A 17,745-nucleotide genomic window follows, 5' to 3' on the forward strand; every position below is an offset into this window, starting at 1 on the left:
AGTAATAAAGGTAAATTATAGAAGGGTTTTAAATAAATTATTGTTTACTACCTTCAGCCTGAGTATTCTTTAATGGAGGTGTTATTCTTTTAAGGAATAGGCTTATTGATATTCAACTATGTTATTTATATGTTGGTATGTGTATCTTCTAATATTAATTCCTTATAAAATATGTTCCTATATGTAGTTAAACAGGTCCCATGTAACCTTGGTTAATCCTTATTTCTCTATAAAAACTTTTATGTTCAAACAGTAATAGTGATAGTATGAGTTAATATAAAGATGATTGCCAGCTAGAGTTTAATCACCATGAATTTCAAATTGATTATTTTATGCTTATAAGATCATAGTTATATGCTTCTGTCTATTCCAACTTTTTCCCACAAAGTTGACCCAGGGGTTCTACCACATTTAGAAATAATGTATATTTCCAAGTACCAAAGCCCTAAGAAGGTAGGATACCATTAATCAATGTGTGATCCTAGTTTTCCCTCCTTTGTGTAGACTTTAGGCACTGATTTTAGCCAGCTTCTATGTCAGAACATCTGCTATGAAGGAACTGGATAAGCTTGATTTGATTTCCTCCTCTCCTTTATATTGCAGAGTGGACATAAGTATAAAATAATTCACAATCAAATAAATTATGAGGGAATGAAAATGAGATCTGAATGATTTATCAAATGAATAACCAAGTCCTAATACTCAAGAGGTGATTTTCACAGGATTAAATGTCCACTAAAATATAAGACAAATTGCAGACAGTTATTTTCTGTGGTTACATGTATTATAGCTCTAAGAGGGTTGATGAAGCCAAGACTGTGGCTTCGGCCTTTACATGGTCCAGTGATGGTGCCACTCACCATGGCTGACCACCTCGACCACACAGGCCACCGGTTACAAAGCAGGACCAGGCAGGAAATTGCATGATTCTGGGCATGCTCATCGCTACTGCAGAAAAGTACCTCAAATGCACACTTTTCTTCCTTACATCCATTCTTTCCTCCTCCCAAGATATTCTCCATAAGGTGGCCTCTCACTCTTTCAATCCTTTATCGAGTCCCTGTCTCCAGTCCTTTGCAGATGCTGTTCTCTCTGCATGGAATGGTGTGGGTGCCTCCTTTTACCTAGCCACTTCCACATCTTCCATCAATCTGGGTTTAAATGTCACTTCCTCAGAGCAGCCTTCTTTGCTCCCTATTATATTATTATTATTCCCCTATTGTGTGCTCTCTTGGCATGCTTTGTGACATTACATTTATCTTTCATAACACACCGAAATGTGAAATAAATACTTTGTCATCAATTACTATCTTCCTGTCCTATTAAAATGTAAGTCCACTACAGCTTACGGAGCAGACTGTCTTGTTTTGGGTACCCCTATAACACCAGCGCCTAGGCACTGAGGTACCTGTTGTAGAAATGAAGTAGAATATCACTTACACAATAAATAGCATCCCAATAAAAAAGCATATTTCATTTTTGAAAGACCCTAGATCTCAGGGTGGATTTTTTGGTACAAATGTCCTTAGAATGCAGTTTTACAACAGAAATGACTGTCCTGTTTTGGTGAAGGCATTTAGACAATGACTCTTTTAAATGATACTGTCGAGGAAGAGAGTACTTGACAAGAACAAACTTAGCACCAATCCTAAAGATAATTCACACACTTCAGGGGACAAAAGCTGCAAAACCCACGAAGCCAGCAGCCTCGGATCTTCCTGTGCCTGCTGAGGGTGTCCGCAATATCAAGAGCATGTGGGAGAAAGGGAATGTGTTTTCATCCCCCAGCGCGGCGGGCACGCCAAACAAGGTGAGCTCCGGAGTTCCGTCTTTTAATTTTGGAGGGTGGGTTTCTTTTCCTTTTCTTTTTTCTTTTTAGCAAACCACATTAGCTCATTATAAAAGCAGCGGAGAAGGTGTAATTCTTACTTTCTTTTGCAACAACCATAAAAGCAAGCGCACAGATGCTAGACAGTGTGTACTCCTAGCTCTGGCCACTCTCCTAAATTGAGTTCTTGAAAGTAATCATCAACCTTGGGGTTGGGGTGGGGTGGGGTGGGTTGGGGTGAGGTGCGGGGGCAAGCAAATCAGATAACATTCTTTAAATATCAACTTTAAGATTCATTTTACTCAAAATATTGATTATAACGAGCCATCATTCATTGGTGTTACGGGATGGTGACATGAAATAGCAAGCAATAGTATTATCTGAGGTTTCTTTGAAGATTTCTTTCCAGGTAAAGTTTGTCTTTAATATTGGATGGTTGACTCCTTGCAGGAAACTGCTGGCTTGAAGGTGGGGGTTTCCAGCCGCATCAATGAATGGCTAACTAAAACCCCAGACGGGAACAGATCACCTGCTCCCAAACCTTCGGTAAGTAGCTGCGGGTTTTCTGGATTTCCTTGATCTCTCAGCTCCCAGCAGCAGGAGAAATCGGGCTGTTGGGCTGTTTGCCTGAGAAAGGCAGTGCTCCTGTTCCCTGTTGTCCGTGCTGAGTAACAAACAAGGAGGGGGTTCAGATTTAGAGGGAACAGCCCCAAGCAGCTGCCCCACAATCGCCCACAGGCCGTAATTAACCAGAATGCTGAGGCCGCTCAAATTTACACTCTTTACTGGTCCGTGTGTTTAGCACCTATTCTATAAATTACAGCTGGGAATTTGAAAATGAAAATGTCAGATTATCTTGGCCACTTCTCTGTGGAAAGCACCCCTAAACTTATTCCCCAAAGGAAGTGTATGTTGGCTATTTTGAACCCATGGGTTTCTAATTTGCCTAATTTATGTAACTTAATACAAGAAAATACCATTTTTAGGTAGTTGTTGAAGTAATTGCCATAATTTTTTTTTTTGTCAACACCTCCAAAGAAAAGCTATTTTGAAAAACACAGTAAAGCTGGAAACTATAAGAGCTTGTTATTTGTGGAAATCTAAATTTTACTTATTTATTAAGTGTGACTATTTTACTATAAAAATATTCTTTTAACCTTTTCATTGAATGTATACGATAATTGCCTTGCATTTATCATTATGATAAAGAGCCTTATTAAGCTCCTACTGTACATTGGTGAGCTTTCTCTGTTAAGTTGGCTTTTATATATGCCTCGGTTCCCAAAGGAGCAGAGACTCAGCTGTCCTAACTATCCCATCGCAGAGGTAGAGTAACGCTTTCCAAATCCTAGACCTCTGTGCCACTGAGCACACTCACATACGACACAGCCATTTCATTGTATCCAGTGGCTCCATATTTAAGCTCCAAAGTCACTAGAGGTTATCAATTCCAATTTAAGAAGAAAAAAATGGAAATATTGTCTACACTTCTTGAGTGCAACTCCTTATAGTCACCTAATTAATAGTCAGGGTTTTTTGCATAAAGGCTCACATGAGGTATAAAACTAATGTAAACCCAGTTTACAATGAGAAAGTCTTTATATATTGAAAAATATATATTTTCCCCTCTCCCGGTAAATAGAGGGGAGGGAAGCTATAGAAGGAGAGAGTTGAGGGGGTAGGGTTCACACCCACAAGGTGTTTGCTCTTTATTGCCCCGAACCCAAGGTGACATATAGAGTTATTTTTTATGGAAATTTATGTAAATTTTGTGGCCCCAGACCAGTGATTATTAACCTTTTTGAATTATGGAGCCTTTTGAAAACCTATGAGTCAGAGGGCCTTCTCCCCTAATACATGTATATCACTTGAGTTCCGGAAGTTCATGGACCCACTGAAGAACTCTCAAAATAGCAACGAGAAAGAGAGGAAGGTGTGTCTTCCTCGTTGATGAATTTGGCACATTGCTAGAGAACCTGGTCATTTTTTTGTGTTTATTTTATTTGTGACATATTTCATTTCTGTACCGGATTTTACCAAGCCTATCACCATCTATGTCATCCTAATGGGAGAGTTAAAAAAAAATTCAATTCAGTTATAATGTCAAGGCTTCCACAAAAAGCCCCATTCCCTGGTAACTGATAGTGTTACAGAAGACTGGAGAACAAAAACAAGCAACACTTAGAGAAAGGGAAGTTACTTTTTTTTTTTAACATATTTTATTAATTTTTTACAGAGAGGAAGGGAGAGAGATAGAGTCAGAAACATCGATGAGAGAGAAACATCGACCAGCTGCCTCCTGCACATCTCCCACTGGAGATGTGCCCGCAACCCAGGCACATGCCCTTGACCGGAATCGAACCCGGGACCCTTCAGTCCGCAGGCCGATGCTCTATCCACTGAGCCAAACCGGTTTCGGCAGGGAGTTACATTTTAATTATGCGCAGGCCCAGAGAAAAATGTGTCTTTCAAATTCTGGGCCCCCCAACATGGAGGAAACTCTCTCTATTTATATTTTTTCCAGTCCTTTGTCTCCCAAATTTGGAATGAGACTTCCGGGCCTTCTGAGCAAGAAGGCCTGTGTGCTAGGAAGGGGCCATGAGACCGCATCTCAAGGCCTGGCCTGGCGCCAGCACTGACAGCTCTGTCTGGGGCACAGTTTACGGCCTCTCTGGAATGGGAGTCGTCCTATTTTCCCTATTATTTAAGCAGGCAAGTGTTTACAGAAGCCAAAATAGCAGGGTTAAAATTTCAAACAGCAGTTTTTATATAAGAGGGTTGCTTCAATAGCATCATTAAAACGACAGGACAAAAAGTTGTGACAGGGAAATTACAAAAGCATTGCCTGCCTTACCTACTAGTTAGTGAGTCGCTATACCCTCTCCGAGAGGACAGAAGGCAAAGGAAAGAAGAGTGACGACTCACACAGCTTGTAGTGATCTCTTTCCCTATGACCCCCTGGATTTTGCAGACGAGGGCAACCTCCTGAGTGAAAGCCAGATTGGAAGAGAGCAGTAGGTAGTTGCTGTTGTACATGAAAAGCCAGTGTGAGTAGACTTAACCAGCAACGTTCAGCTTGGTGCCCAGTTCATGGGTGACAGAGCCAGGTCTTGTCAAGATCTGAATAGCAGCATGGCAGTCTCTCTGGGAAAGATGTGACCTGGACCCAGGAAGGCAGGAGGGTAACTCGCAGACACTATGGATCCAGCAGAAAAAGATGACATTTCCGAGCTGCAGAAAGGCCTAGAAGGGTCCTACAGATGCATAAAACTTGGCTGGCCAAAGGTTAAGTCCAGCAATGCAACTTAAAAAGCCAGGTCAAATAAATTAATTAATTAATTTATTTATTTAATTTAATTAAAAGGCAGGTCCAAAAATAAATAAATAAATAAGTAAATAAATAAATAAATAGGCAGGCCAAGCGAAGATCTTGCCTGGGTCTTATCAGGGGCCTCACAGGAGTGGCCCGAAGCTAAGATATGTGTAGTTTGACCCACACCATTGTGCTTTATTTTCCTTTTGAAAATTGTAATTTGAACACATTTTTGAAGTGTGGAAGCATGTACGCCAGAATTTGTTGATTCCCTCTTTTCCTTATTTGTTTACAACAAGCCTTTTCAGGCCTTTGAGTTTCCAGCCTGGCCCTTCATGGCAGGCCTCTGAGTTTGACACCTTTGGGCCCCCAGCCATACTGACTCTGAGCTCTGAGCCCAGGATGTTAGAGTTACCTCAAGACAACAGCAACAGTAGGCCCCCGAAGGTGCCATCCGAGTCTGGACCCGAGGGGATTTATCCCCTGTCCCTTGCTTAGATTCCTTGGTGTATGTGGCTGGAGAGGAAAGCCTGGGCTTGTGTTTGCAGATGTGTGGCATGTGGCCATTGAAGAAAAACAGAGAGAGATTCTTTCACCGAAATGGTCCTCACCCAGTGAAACCTCAAGAGGAAGGAAATTAGTGTTTCCTTTGAGATGAGTGTTTAGTTCCAAAACTCATTGGACAGAACAACCATCCTTTACCAAGTTGTATAATTTCCAAACACGCTAGGAAGTAAACGTGCTCAAAATAGTTTGTCAAACCAATATTATTTGGAGGGGGTCCCTAAAAATTAACTTATTTAAAAACAAACATTGATCCGCATCTGATCCCTTCCGGAGACATCGCTTTGCTATTTGTGAGCAGAATTTACGGGATTTCGGTGTAATTTTGTAACCAGAATTCAATTCTGAGTATGCCTGTTCTAGCTGGTTTGTCTGTTGTTGTCTAAACTACATGTTACATGCAGCTAAATTAAAATACTAATTTGTCTTTCTTTTTGTTTAAAAAACAACAACCATGTCTTTCTCAGCTGAATTCTCTTCTTCATTCTTTGATCTCTGGGTGGCTGGAAACCTGCCTCTCCTGCCTTCATTTCTCCCTCTTCTCCCGGACTGGGTCTTTGTCTAAAATGTAGTCTGGTCAGGTAATTGCGTTTCTATTTTCCCCTTTGATTTAAAACGCCAACTCACCACTTGGATGTTCATATTTTCTTAAAATAGGCTCTTTAATTGATCTAAAAAGATTCATAGGGAAGATTGAAGGGAACTACAGTCCGTTTTCTTCTGTAGAACATTCATGTGAAAGAAAAATATTTGTCTTCTATGAATCAAATAAATAAAGTAATAATAGCCACTTTCCAGAGCTTCCATCAGCATGTGCCTAATTATAGTTTCCAAAACTTTAAAACAGCCTTCCAGACAATTTGGCAGCTTCTCCCTACTTTGGCAAAAGTCGTGGAACCCTTCAAAAACAACCTGATTTGTTGCTTACTGGTTCCAAGTTAAATAGGTGTAGCTCTCTAATAGGATATCAGGAATTCGTGCCACAGTGGAACTCCAGAAACTCAGTAGGATTAAGGCAAATCTGAAATGCCAAAAAAATAAAAAATTAAAATAAAAAATCTGAAATGCTTCACATGGTACCATTTAACCAGGGCACTTTCAGTGTTGAGCCCTCCCTACTATCCGTCAAAGCATGCCCCTTTAGACTGGTGTCCATGGATAGATGCAATTGCTGTTCGCTTTGCCTTCCTAGCAAGAAAAGGATGTGCCAAAATAAACGTGACTATTTCAGTTAAAACACATTTATATTCTACAAACTCCCTTTTGCCAAGCACATGCTGGAAGAGAAGTAAATGGAAACAGAAATGTGACTCCTTGTCCAAACCAAATTAATTTCGAGGTAGCAAATAAAGAATCAAAGCTATGTAACTGTTCTCTCCCCGAGAGTTCCACATGTTCTCACATATGTTAGTCAGTGTCAGTTTCTCTTACGGGTGCAATTTGTGGTCAGTGTTTACGCTGATGGGGCTAGGTTCTACCGATGCACTTCTGAGTTATCCACTCACTCTGCAGGAAACACAAAATGACTTCAGCCTGAGGGAAGTGCCATTAGAAGTCTGATGCAGATTTCCTACTGCACAGAGCTGTGGGGAGGAGGGGTGGGCGCCCCTAACCCCCACGTTGTTCAAGAGTCAATTGTATTTAAAACCAACCTATACTGTATTCACTTCTAAGAGCACAGAAAGTTAAAAATAGGCTATATTATTTTAAATATGCTTGCGTTCCAATTTGACTGTTCCATAAGCAATAAGTCCTTGATGAAGAACAGGCCCTAAAGGCTGGATAGTTCCAGCCCATTCTCATGTCATAACCTGCCATCCATTTCTGATCGCTAGGGTAAAGTGTATTAATAAGAAATCGATTCAAACCAACAAACACAGATGTGGTGACTTATTTAGACCTGGCAGAAAATCTATGGGGCCACGTATTAATTTTATTCTGCTTTCTCTTCATTAGGATTTGAGGCCAGGAGACGTATCTGGCAAGCGGAACCTCTGGGAAAAGCAATCCGTGGATAAGGTCACAACCCCTGCCAAGGTAATGTCAGTCTAAATGTTCCTATAGTCCCCTTTTGGAGAAGAGAATGCTGCCCATTGTCCATCGTCATAGGTATAATGTCCATCATCATAGGTAACATTCCCCTGAGCCAGGGTTCCAGGACGTGGAGTAAAGATATGATCTGGAATGGTAGGACCCAGAGACCGCCACTCACATATGACACAGCAGGAATGGTGGCTCTCCCTGGAATTGTGCAGCATGGTGGCACAAGGTGGGAGGGGGTCAGGGGGAATCTTCACAGGCTCTGCCCCCTCCTTGATCTAGCCCACAAACTCTTCCTACAGTAATCCTATATATTAAAAGGGTAATATGCAAATTTTCCCTAACAGCAGAAAGACTGGGAATGACTGGTCACTGACACACACTGACCACCAGGGGGCAGATGCTCAATGCAGGAGCTGCCCCCTGGTGGTCAGTGAGCTCCTGCAGGGGTAGCTCTGCTCAGCCACAAGCCAGGCTGACGGCTGCCAGCACAGCGGTGGTGGCGGGAGCCTCTCCCACCTCCTCAGCAGCGCTAAGGATGTCCGACTGCAGCTTAGGCCTGCTCCCCACTGGCAAGTGGACATCTCCCGGTGGCTCCTGGGCTGCCAGAGGGATGTCTTACTGCCAGCTTAGGCCCAATCCCCCAGGGAGCAGGCCTAAGCCAGCAGGTGGACATCCCCTTAGGGGTCCCAGACTGCGAGAGGGTACAGGCCGGGCTGAGGGCCCCCCCCCCCCAAGTGCACAAATTTTTGTGCACCGGGCCTCTAGTAATTCTATAACCATCAGGCCCACAGCTGAGGTTATGATGTAGCAGAGTAGGTAGCTCCTTTGTTCCAAAATGTCAGACTCACTACACGTCATGTAGTGATTCATGTGAAATGAAAACACACACAACACATGTGAACATGCAGATTCACAATACCACACTCGGCCGTCGGTGTCCTCAGGTTCCGCATCCGCGGACTCAACCAACCACAGATTCAACCAACCCCGGATCAAAAATATTTGAAAAAAACTACATTGTTGCTAATGTGCACTATGCAGTTAGGCCTATGATGGTCGCTTCTGTTTTGAACATTTACAGACTTTTTTCTTATCATTATACCCTGAATAATACAGTATAACAACTATTTATAGAGCATTTACATTGTACTGGTTACCATAAGTAATTGAGAGATGATTGAAAGTATACGGCTTATACGCAAATAATATGTCATTTTCTATAAAACACTTGAGTGTCCACAGATTTTGGTGTCCACGGAGGCCTGGGACCAATCCCTCGAGGATACTGAGGGACAACTGTATATTTAATATTTGTGAACACCTTAGCAAGGATTTTTAGCAGCTAGCTGGGGAAAAGAAATGATACACAAATGTCAGATAAGTTTCAAGAGTAGGGATAGAAGTACAGGGGGGAGGAAATAAAGAACAGAAAAAAACTAAAGGTAAGCATAGTCCACTTCAACTTTCCTGCCTTGTCATGGCCAAGACTGTCATTCCATCATGTGTGCCTGTTCTGGATGCACACTATAGATTCCTGGCCCGTAGGGTGGTGTTAAAAATAAAACTGCCGCCCTAACTGGTTTGGCTCAGTGAATAGAGCGTCGGACTGCGGACTCAAAGTTCCCAGGTTTGATTCCAGTCAAGGGCATGTACCTTGGTTGCAGGCATATCCCCAGTAGGGGGTGTGCAGGAGGCAGCTGACCAATGTTTCTCTCTCATCGATGTTTCTAACTCTCTATCCCTCTCCCTTCCTCTCTGTAAAAAATCAATAAAATATATTTTAAAAAAATAAACTGCCTCCGAATGCCCTGAGCAAGGCTAAAGATCAAGATAGAGAAAAGGCAATACAAAGAAGAAAGTGAGGAAGGAAGGGAAAAAGGAGAAAGGGAAGGGAAGGGAAAGGGAGGCAAGAGGGGAAGGGAGGGGAGGGGAGGGAGAGAAAAATCAACAGGAGAAAGACCAAGAGGAGCATATTTGAATAGAATGCCAACAATAATCCTCCCTTTCATAAATATTTATTCCTGCCATATTATAATTCTTTTTTTCTTTTTCTTCTGACATAAACATCTGGCTGAAACACTGTGGCCTGCCGATTTAAAGCTCTCTTCTCTTAACAGGTGTGAGACAGTTCAAGAAAGAAGCCAGAGTAGCCACTCAAGATGCTGGACCAGCTCAGCCGAAGAGGGCTATGTGCTCTGTTCTATATTTATGTTGATTTACTAAATTGGGTTAATTTCCTTTTGTTTTATTTTTCATTATCCCAGTAAACCCATGTATATTATCACTATATTTAATAATCACAGTCTAGAGAAGTTCATGGTAAAAGTACTGCCTTTGCACAGGAGCCTGTTTCTAAAGAAACCCATGCTGTGAAATAGAGACTTTCTACTGATCATCCTTACTCTGAACGGTGACACCAACCACGTCGGAAGTCGAGCAGGAGGAGGTTCAAGCTGAAAATTTGCCTGAGGAATGTGTGCAGTGTCCAGAAAAACAAACCATAGTGGGGTTTGGGGTTTTTTTTGTTTTTTGTTTTACATACAGAAGTCATGTTGTTTCTGCACTTTAGAATAAAGCATGGAAGAAATGATCTCAGTAGGCAATTGTAACACTTTCTGAAAGTAACGCATTTCAGATTTGAGATTCTGCAATGATGATTGTCTTTTTTAAAAAACGTACTGTTAAGGTATTACTTTTTTCATGCTGATGATTATCTAAATTGGATGATGATGTTAGAAGACAGTGGTACTGATTTCTTTAGGTTGGTTGCTTTGTGGATTTCTTTGGTAGTGATAGTGAACCACATTTTAGATGACCTGATCATGTATGTATGTGCATACACATATACAAACACACTAATGGTAGAAAGCTTCTTTTATGTGCTAGACTATTATATTTAGCAGTATGTCCTTGTAACTAGCCAATATCACAGCTTTTCAAAAATTAAAAATCACATTATATTAATATTCATATTTGCCAATAGAGACATGGCAGAATAGGTATCAATACATCTTCAATGCCCAATAGATAAACTGTAAGAAAAAAAAGAGAGATTCGAAATGTCAAAATGAATTGACATTTTCTATAAAGCATAGTATTTAGCTTATACTGAAAAGCAATCTTGAAGTCCAGTGTGAATTTTACTACCATCTGGATCAAACTCAAAGCTTGCTGAGAACTTTATTTTGTTAGCAATCAACTTCACAATTGGTTGGCTTCGAGGATATCTGAGGTCTCTTCTTTGTCTAAAATGTATAGACGAGGATTTTAGTGACAAGATTGTCCAGATTGAAATTCCACGTGTGGGTATGCAAAGATCAGCTTTGGCTAATGTCTGGAAGCAGAGAAGAGAAGTAAGCAAATTCCAGTATTTAAGAGTCATGATAGTCCTTCATCTTTATTATACGAAACCATTTTTTAAATTAAAAGTTTCTACTTTTATTAGTCATTGGTACTTGTCATAAGTTGATAATGTATTGAACTTTCAAAAAATATATGTAACTTTTAGTAGTTTTACTATTTTCCCCAAGAGTCTTTATCAAATCATCCTTTTTATACACGTAATCTAGACATCAGATCTTACTTTAGCTTATAAGTGTTCATCTATTCTTCACAATAGATGATAAAAGAGTACTCCTCTGTCTTGGCAATATGTTTTAGCATAGAGATATATAGGATAGTTCTATAAACTTATACCTCATTTGACTTAACCAAAAGTGTCCTACTCTCAATTTCTACCACAATGAGGGAGCCTCACAAATGACTATTTTCTAACCTACAGTATTTCCCTGGAGGAGCCAGCCAGGGCAGGGCTGACATGAGCAGTGACGACTGCCTTACAGAGTCTGTTTTTCTCAAAAATCAGTAAAGAGTAGCTGAATTCTCTAGCTTTCAGCACACCTGGGCCAAAGGAAGGAAAACCACCAAGATCACACACGTCATCCACCCGTGACAGAATAGATATGAGTCTATGATAAGATAACCTAGAACCCACATGTAGTGCCTCATTTAGCATTGACTCCCATCACTGGAGTGAAATGGATCGAAGTTTGAATTATGGCCCATGGCGATATAACATTGCTTTGTTGTACTTTTGAACAAGAGCTTCTCCTGATCACTAGTATATATATTTGTTTCTAGAAAGTCTAAAGTTGAGAAGAGAATATATCGATCCTGACTTTTATTCCGATATTTGGATGGAATAAGTTTTAGGGTAGAATTTTGTTCAGTTTGGATTTAATCTTTTGAAAAAAATAAATTCCATTGTTTACTTGTCTGATTACAATTCTCTGTGTTATCTTTAAGAGGTAAAACTGCAAGGTGACTAGCATGTTCTGTGAATCTGCCATTCCTAAAAATTTTATAAACACTTGATGTTTTTCACTGATAACTGATCGCTGCAATAAGTATATATTGTGAAAATGCATCCACAATAAATGGAATTCCTCCAAATGCCATTGCCTCACTTGTTTTTTTTATGTGCTATATTGGTTATAGGAGTTATATTGGTTGTAATAAAGATGACCGCAGAGCAAAATGTATTCTTCAGGTTGAACCTTGGTTTCGCCCTTTAAAGAAGAAAAGCCATTTCATATTTTGTAAAAACATTATGAGCATTTTTCTAACAACTCACCAAATATGTATGGAAAAGGTTGAAGAGAGATTTTACAAATTCTTCTTTAATAGAAATTATCAAATGTTCCTCCATCCTCCTTGTCAATTCCAGTATTGTCACACACCACCTTTCTTGCTCCTAAGATGGCAGTACTGTTTCCTCAAAGGTAGTTTCTTTTATACTAGAAATACCCATTAAATATATACCCTTTGTTTGCAGAGTATTACTATTAGCAAGGCAATGGCAATTATATTTAAATCCAAAGGTCTTTCTACCTAATTTTGCATATTTATATAGCACTACTTGGTCTGAAATCTGAGGCTGTTCTCATAAAGGTTTTAAATGGTGAGTCCAGAGCTCCTGAGCAGTCCCTAAATCCTGGCCATTAGAGTGACAGAATTAACTAAGTTACTGAATTAAAAAATATTTAGCACTTTTTTACTTCTATGTCCTAACAACACGGGTGATGGAAATAAATTTAGACAATAAGATAGTTGTCATCAAAGTTAATTCACAAAATTAAGCAATGCAAAGAATACAATCTGTAATACTAATACCAAGATGATGGAAATAGAGATGGATAAAAATTAATTTTACAATGTACATATTCAGAGTATAATATAGTCTCTTGTGTGATGTAGAAACAGGTGTATTGGAGGCTTTTTCATATCTTTGCTTGCATGGAAGAATGGATAGGAAAAAAAGATCTCATGACCCTAAATATGTATTCTTCCACAAAAGAAAGATGACTGAATCAGGTCTTAATTTGAATGATGTGTCTATTTGTGTCAAGCTTCTTGTTCATGTCCAAACATTCTATATTCTTACTGATTTTTTTGTTCCTTTGTTCTATTACTGAGAAAAAATATAAAAATATCCCATTATGATTATGGATTTACATATTTCTCCTTATAATTTTGTTAATATTGTTTTCCATATTTTAAGGTCATGTTTTAGGTACATATACAAGTCCAGGATTATTATACATATATTCCTAGTGAATAAAATATTTTATCCTTGTGAAATGAATTTATGGTTAGCAAAGATTTCTGCCTCTTTATTTTTTCTATTCTTAATATTGTTACAGTGGCTTTCTTTTGGTTAGCACTTGCACAATATAACTTTTCCACCCCTTTACTTTCAACCATTGAATATCCTTTAGTTTCAGATGTATGTCTTTGAAAATTATATGGTTTGAGTTTGGGTTTTAATCCAGTCTGATCATCTTTGAGCTTTAACTGGAGTATTTAGCCCTTTTATATTTAATGTAATTACTGATATTTTTGCATTTAAATAGCATCCTAGTTATGTGCCATCTGTTGCTTTCTCTCTCTTGCCTTTGTGCCTGGATTTCTTCTGCTTCCAAGCGTGTGCTGATCTACAAGAGTCAGCTGAAACTGGGCTAGACTTTTGGCAACCCGATGGGACTAGAGGGCAAAAGAATCATCATCTGTCAAGGATAAAGGTTTGTTAAACTAATTCCAGATTATGAGTTTCCAAAGAGCTGCTCCTGAATGTAAGGATGAGCTTGAAGGAATCTGGTCTTCATAAAGATTGCTGCCTGCCTTCACTCTGGGGAACAATTACAGTACTCTAGTGGGGAGGTAAATTATACATAACAGACATAAAAAGTTACAAAATATTGAGTAACAATTCAAGAATTTAAGAGATAAAATATCACAAGGTTAGTACATAATTTTCAAAGAATTATGTAATACATAATTCAGTGTTTAGAGGAAGGAGAGAATACTTCAACCTGGGATAATCAGATAAAAAAAAGTAGTTGCCTTAATTCTTTTGTGCCCTCAGATGTACATCCAGTGCTCTACACACAGAGGTGTTTGTTAAGTGCTAAGGTGATGTTTTCCAAAGCACCTCAATTTATATACTGCTAGATGTACTGCTATCAATTTTTATACTGTTCTTAGAGATCTGAGGGTTAATTTGTTTTACGACATTTTTATTCCCAGATTTATAATTCTTGTATCCACTCAGCCCTGCATCTCAGCTCCATAAAGAATGTTGGCCTCTCACTTTAATACAGATTTCATAGCAGAGTTTTGCCAAAGCATGCTCTTAGTGATGTCAGCTTTTGTTATCTTGAAGTTTTTCCCCAAAAAAGTTTCATTAAATTGGGTTTTAGAAGTCCCAACTGATCATTTCTACCAAGATTTAAAAAAAAAAAACCTTTATACAATAATCTCTTACTGAAGGTACTAATATAAAAATTATGTAAAAGAGCTACAATCATATAGAGCACAAGATTAGTTCCTTAGCTGGTTTTCAACCTGATCAATGGTGGCACCATAGTTATGCAGGGATCAGTGCAGCAAAGGTAAGTAGATGCCCACGTACTAGAGGGTGTCATTGTCATCAATTTGGAGGTCAGCTAGTCAAATGGTAATGACAGCTAACATTAATTGGGTCCTTACAAAGTCCCAGGCATATGTTATTCACTCATGCAATCCTTACATGATAGATACTACTGTGTTATTCCCACTTTACATGTAAATAAATGGAAGCACCAAGAAGTTAAAAAGGTTGCTCAAGGTTATATAGCTACTAGAGGCCTGGTGCATGAAATATGTGCACTTGGGGGGGTCCCTCTGCCTGGCTTGCACCCTCTCACAGTCCTGGAGCCCTCAGGGGATGTCCGATTGACGGCTTAAGCTTGCTGCCCGGGAGCGGGCCTAAGCCGGCAGTGGGACATCCTTAGCGCTGCCACAAAGGCGGGAGAGGCTCCTGCCACTGCCGCTAGGGAAGTCATTCTGCCATTCGGTCAATTTGCATATTAGCCTTTTATTATATAGAATTAAGTGGCAGATTATTTGACCCCAGGTAATTGGTTCCTGAGCCCACACTCCTAACCTCTGGTCCCCACAATCTCTCACAAGAGATTGTTATTGTGTAGGAGCATGCCTAGAAGAGAGCCCTTTGTTGGGCAGGTTGGAGCCAACACTCTCCTCATGAAGCCCACAGACACGGAGCAAGAACAGCACTTGAGACCAATACTGTAGACTTCAACTCGGCCCTTTTCCTCTCCAGCCCCTGCTCATCCTAAGACAACAGGAACTGGTACCTACACAAAAGAGGAGATGGGTGTAAATAGCAAAACACCAATTCCCTCCCACTTCCCAAACCACCAGAGCTGGGGACAGATCTAGGTTGCCTGAGGGGTGAGGAGAAAGAGGGAGGTTGATTGACTTTGAAATTGAAGTTTAAAATGTACTTAATACCAAATCACTGAATGAAATCTTAAGTGCCAAAATGAAACTTTTAGTAGCTGAAAAGTTATGGAATCTTACCATGTCCTCTGTAAGAAAAAAAATGGGGGGGTGGGGGGGGGGACTTCACCATTGCAGTTCTGGGGCAGTTATTGGGGGAGGAGGGAGAGACCATGTTTTTTGTCATGAGACTTTGCACTGACCCTGGGAACTATACTTTCTCCTTTGAGGTGATTTCTTCCATCCATTTTTTTGTAGAGTAGGCAGGGGGCATTGTTACAATCCCATTTCCAAGTGTTTAGGAGAATGATGCCTCCCTGTGGTCCCCAAATGTAGACATATTCTACAAACTAATTCTACCAATGATAGAGGGATTAGGAAAGACCTCACTGTGGGGATGAGCCTTGAACTGAGTCTTGGTTAGTTGACTAGCTGGGACAGATTTCTCAATTTGAGCTTGGAAACATTTTGAGAGGTTTGGCCTTACACTAGGTCATCCTAGACCCAGATAGTCTGAGGAAGGCCAAAATGGGTAATAGATGGGGGACCCCAGGGTTCCCAGGACCTAGTACGGTGGTGGCGAACCTATGACACACGTGTCAGAGGTGACACGCGAACTCATTTTTTGGTTGATTTTTCTTTGTTAAATGGCATTTAAATATATAAAATAAATATCAAAAATATAAGTCTTTGTTTTACTATGGTTGCAAATATAAAAAAATTTCTATATGTGACACGGCACCAGAGTTAAGTTAGGGTTTTTCAAAATGCTGACACGCTGAGCTCAAAAGGTTCACCATCACTGACCTAGTATGTCTTCCTCAACCAAAATGGGACCAGACCTGTACAGCCACATAGCCACTAACTTCTGTGATGTCATAAATAACTCTGTCCTAGTCACTTCACATTCTCCTTTAAGTCTCTGCTCAATTAATTCAAAATAATATAATTACATAAAATATAGTCCTAACTCAACTTACATTTGGCCATGTTGCCAAAGTGAAGTTTCCTCCTGATTCCCACACTAATAATTGTGCCTTTTGGAGTCTTGTTTTGGATTTTCTTTTCCTTCTTTCTTACTCTACTTTTATTATATTTCTTTTATTCTGCAGGCTTGAGTCGATAAATTCACCAAAACTTAGAGGAAATGTTGCTCTAGGGGTGAGTCTGTCCAGTAATCTTCTCTGATAAGATTATGGGGAAGGGAAACAAAAATTTAGACTAACAGAAAGTCCTTGGAAATTCACTCCGGGCCTCACCTCCACTTTAACCTAAATGCAAATAATTCCATCTCTACTATATACTACTATCTGTACTAGGAGAGTAATTTTTTAAAATAAATTTTTATTGATTTCAGAGAGGGAGAGAGAAAACATCCATGATGAGAAAGAATCATTGATCAGCTTCCTCCTGCACGCCCCACACTGGGGATTGAGCCCACAACCCAGGCATGTGCGCTGACCTAGAACTGAACCGTGACCTGGTTCATAGGTGGACGCTCAACCATTTGAGCCATGCCGGCCGGCTGGGCAGGAGAGTAAATTTCTTTTTAAATTAAAAAAAAAGAAGAAGAAACAGGTGCTTAAGAAAACCATGTTTAATTTATTTGGGGCAGAAAAAATGTCCTAAAGAAATCTCCCTCCTTAAAATGATACTGCCCTAGCTGGTTTGGCTCAGTGGATAGAGTGTCAGCCTGCGGACTAAAGGGTCTTGAGTTTGATTCCAGTCAGGGACACATGCCCGGTTTTCGGGCTTGATCCCCAGTAGGGGGCGTGCAGGAGGCAGCCGATCAATGATTCTCTCTCATCATTGATGTTTCTATCTCTCTCTTCCTCTCTGAAATCAATAAAAATACATTAAAAAAATAAAATGATTGTGACTTTAGCCAAGCTTTGACTAAACAGTACTGCCTGGTATAATTCATAACACTGGTCTTAGAGCCTTTGTATTTTCTGCTTCCCCTGCCTCCCTAGGTCTTCCCCTAGACATCCACATGGCTCATGCCTTTACTTGCTTCAGGTGTCTGCTCAAATGTCCCCTGGTCAGAGAAGCTTCTCTGCACACCCCATCAAAAGAACTGCTCCTGCACCAAGGCCCACCCACTCAGCTCACTCCCCATGCTCAATTTTTCCCTGCTTTATTTCTCTCCATAGCAGTT

At 40.1% G+C, this 17,745-nt stretch overlaps 1 protein-coding gene across 1 annotated transcript in view; it reads left to right on the forward strand.

The window, feature by feature from the left end:
• CALD1 (caldesmon 1) overlaps nt 1-12,197 on the forward strand; it is a 183,508-nt gene extending 171,311 nt beyond the window's left edge. Inside the window, exons 12-15 of the mRNA XM_081102139.1 lie at nt 1,673-1,810; nt 2,279-2,374; nt 7,662-7,742; nt 9,866-12,197. Of these exons, the coding sequence (XP_080958265.1) occupies nt 1,673-1,810; nt 2,279-2,374; nt 7,662-7,742; nt 9,866-9,871 (321 nt within the window). The 3' untranslated portion in view covers nt 9,872-12,197. The remainder of the gene's footprint in view (nt 1-1,672; nt 1,811-2,278; nt 2,375-7,661; nt 7,743-9,865) is intronic.
• Nucleotides 12,198-17,745: the final 5,548 nt, after the last annotated feature.

This window comes from Myotis nattereri, assembly GCF_964212035.1.
Source record: "Myotis nattereri genome assembly, chromosome: 11".
NCBI classification, from domain to species: domain Eukaryota; kingdom Metazoa; phylum Chordata; class Mammalia; order Chiroptera; family Vespertilionidae; genus Myotis; species Myotis nattereri.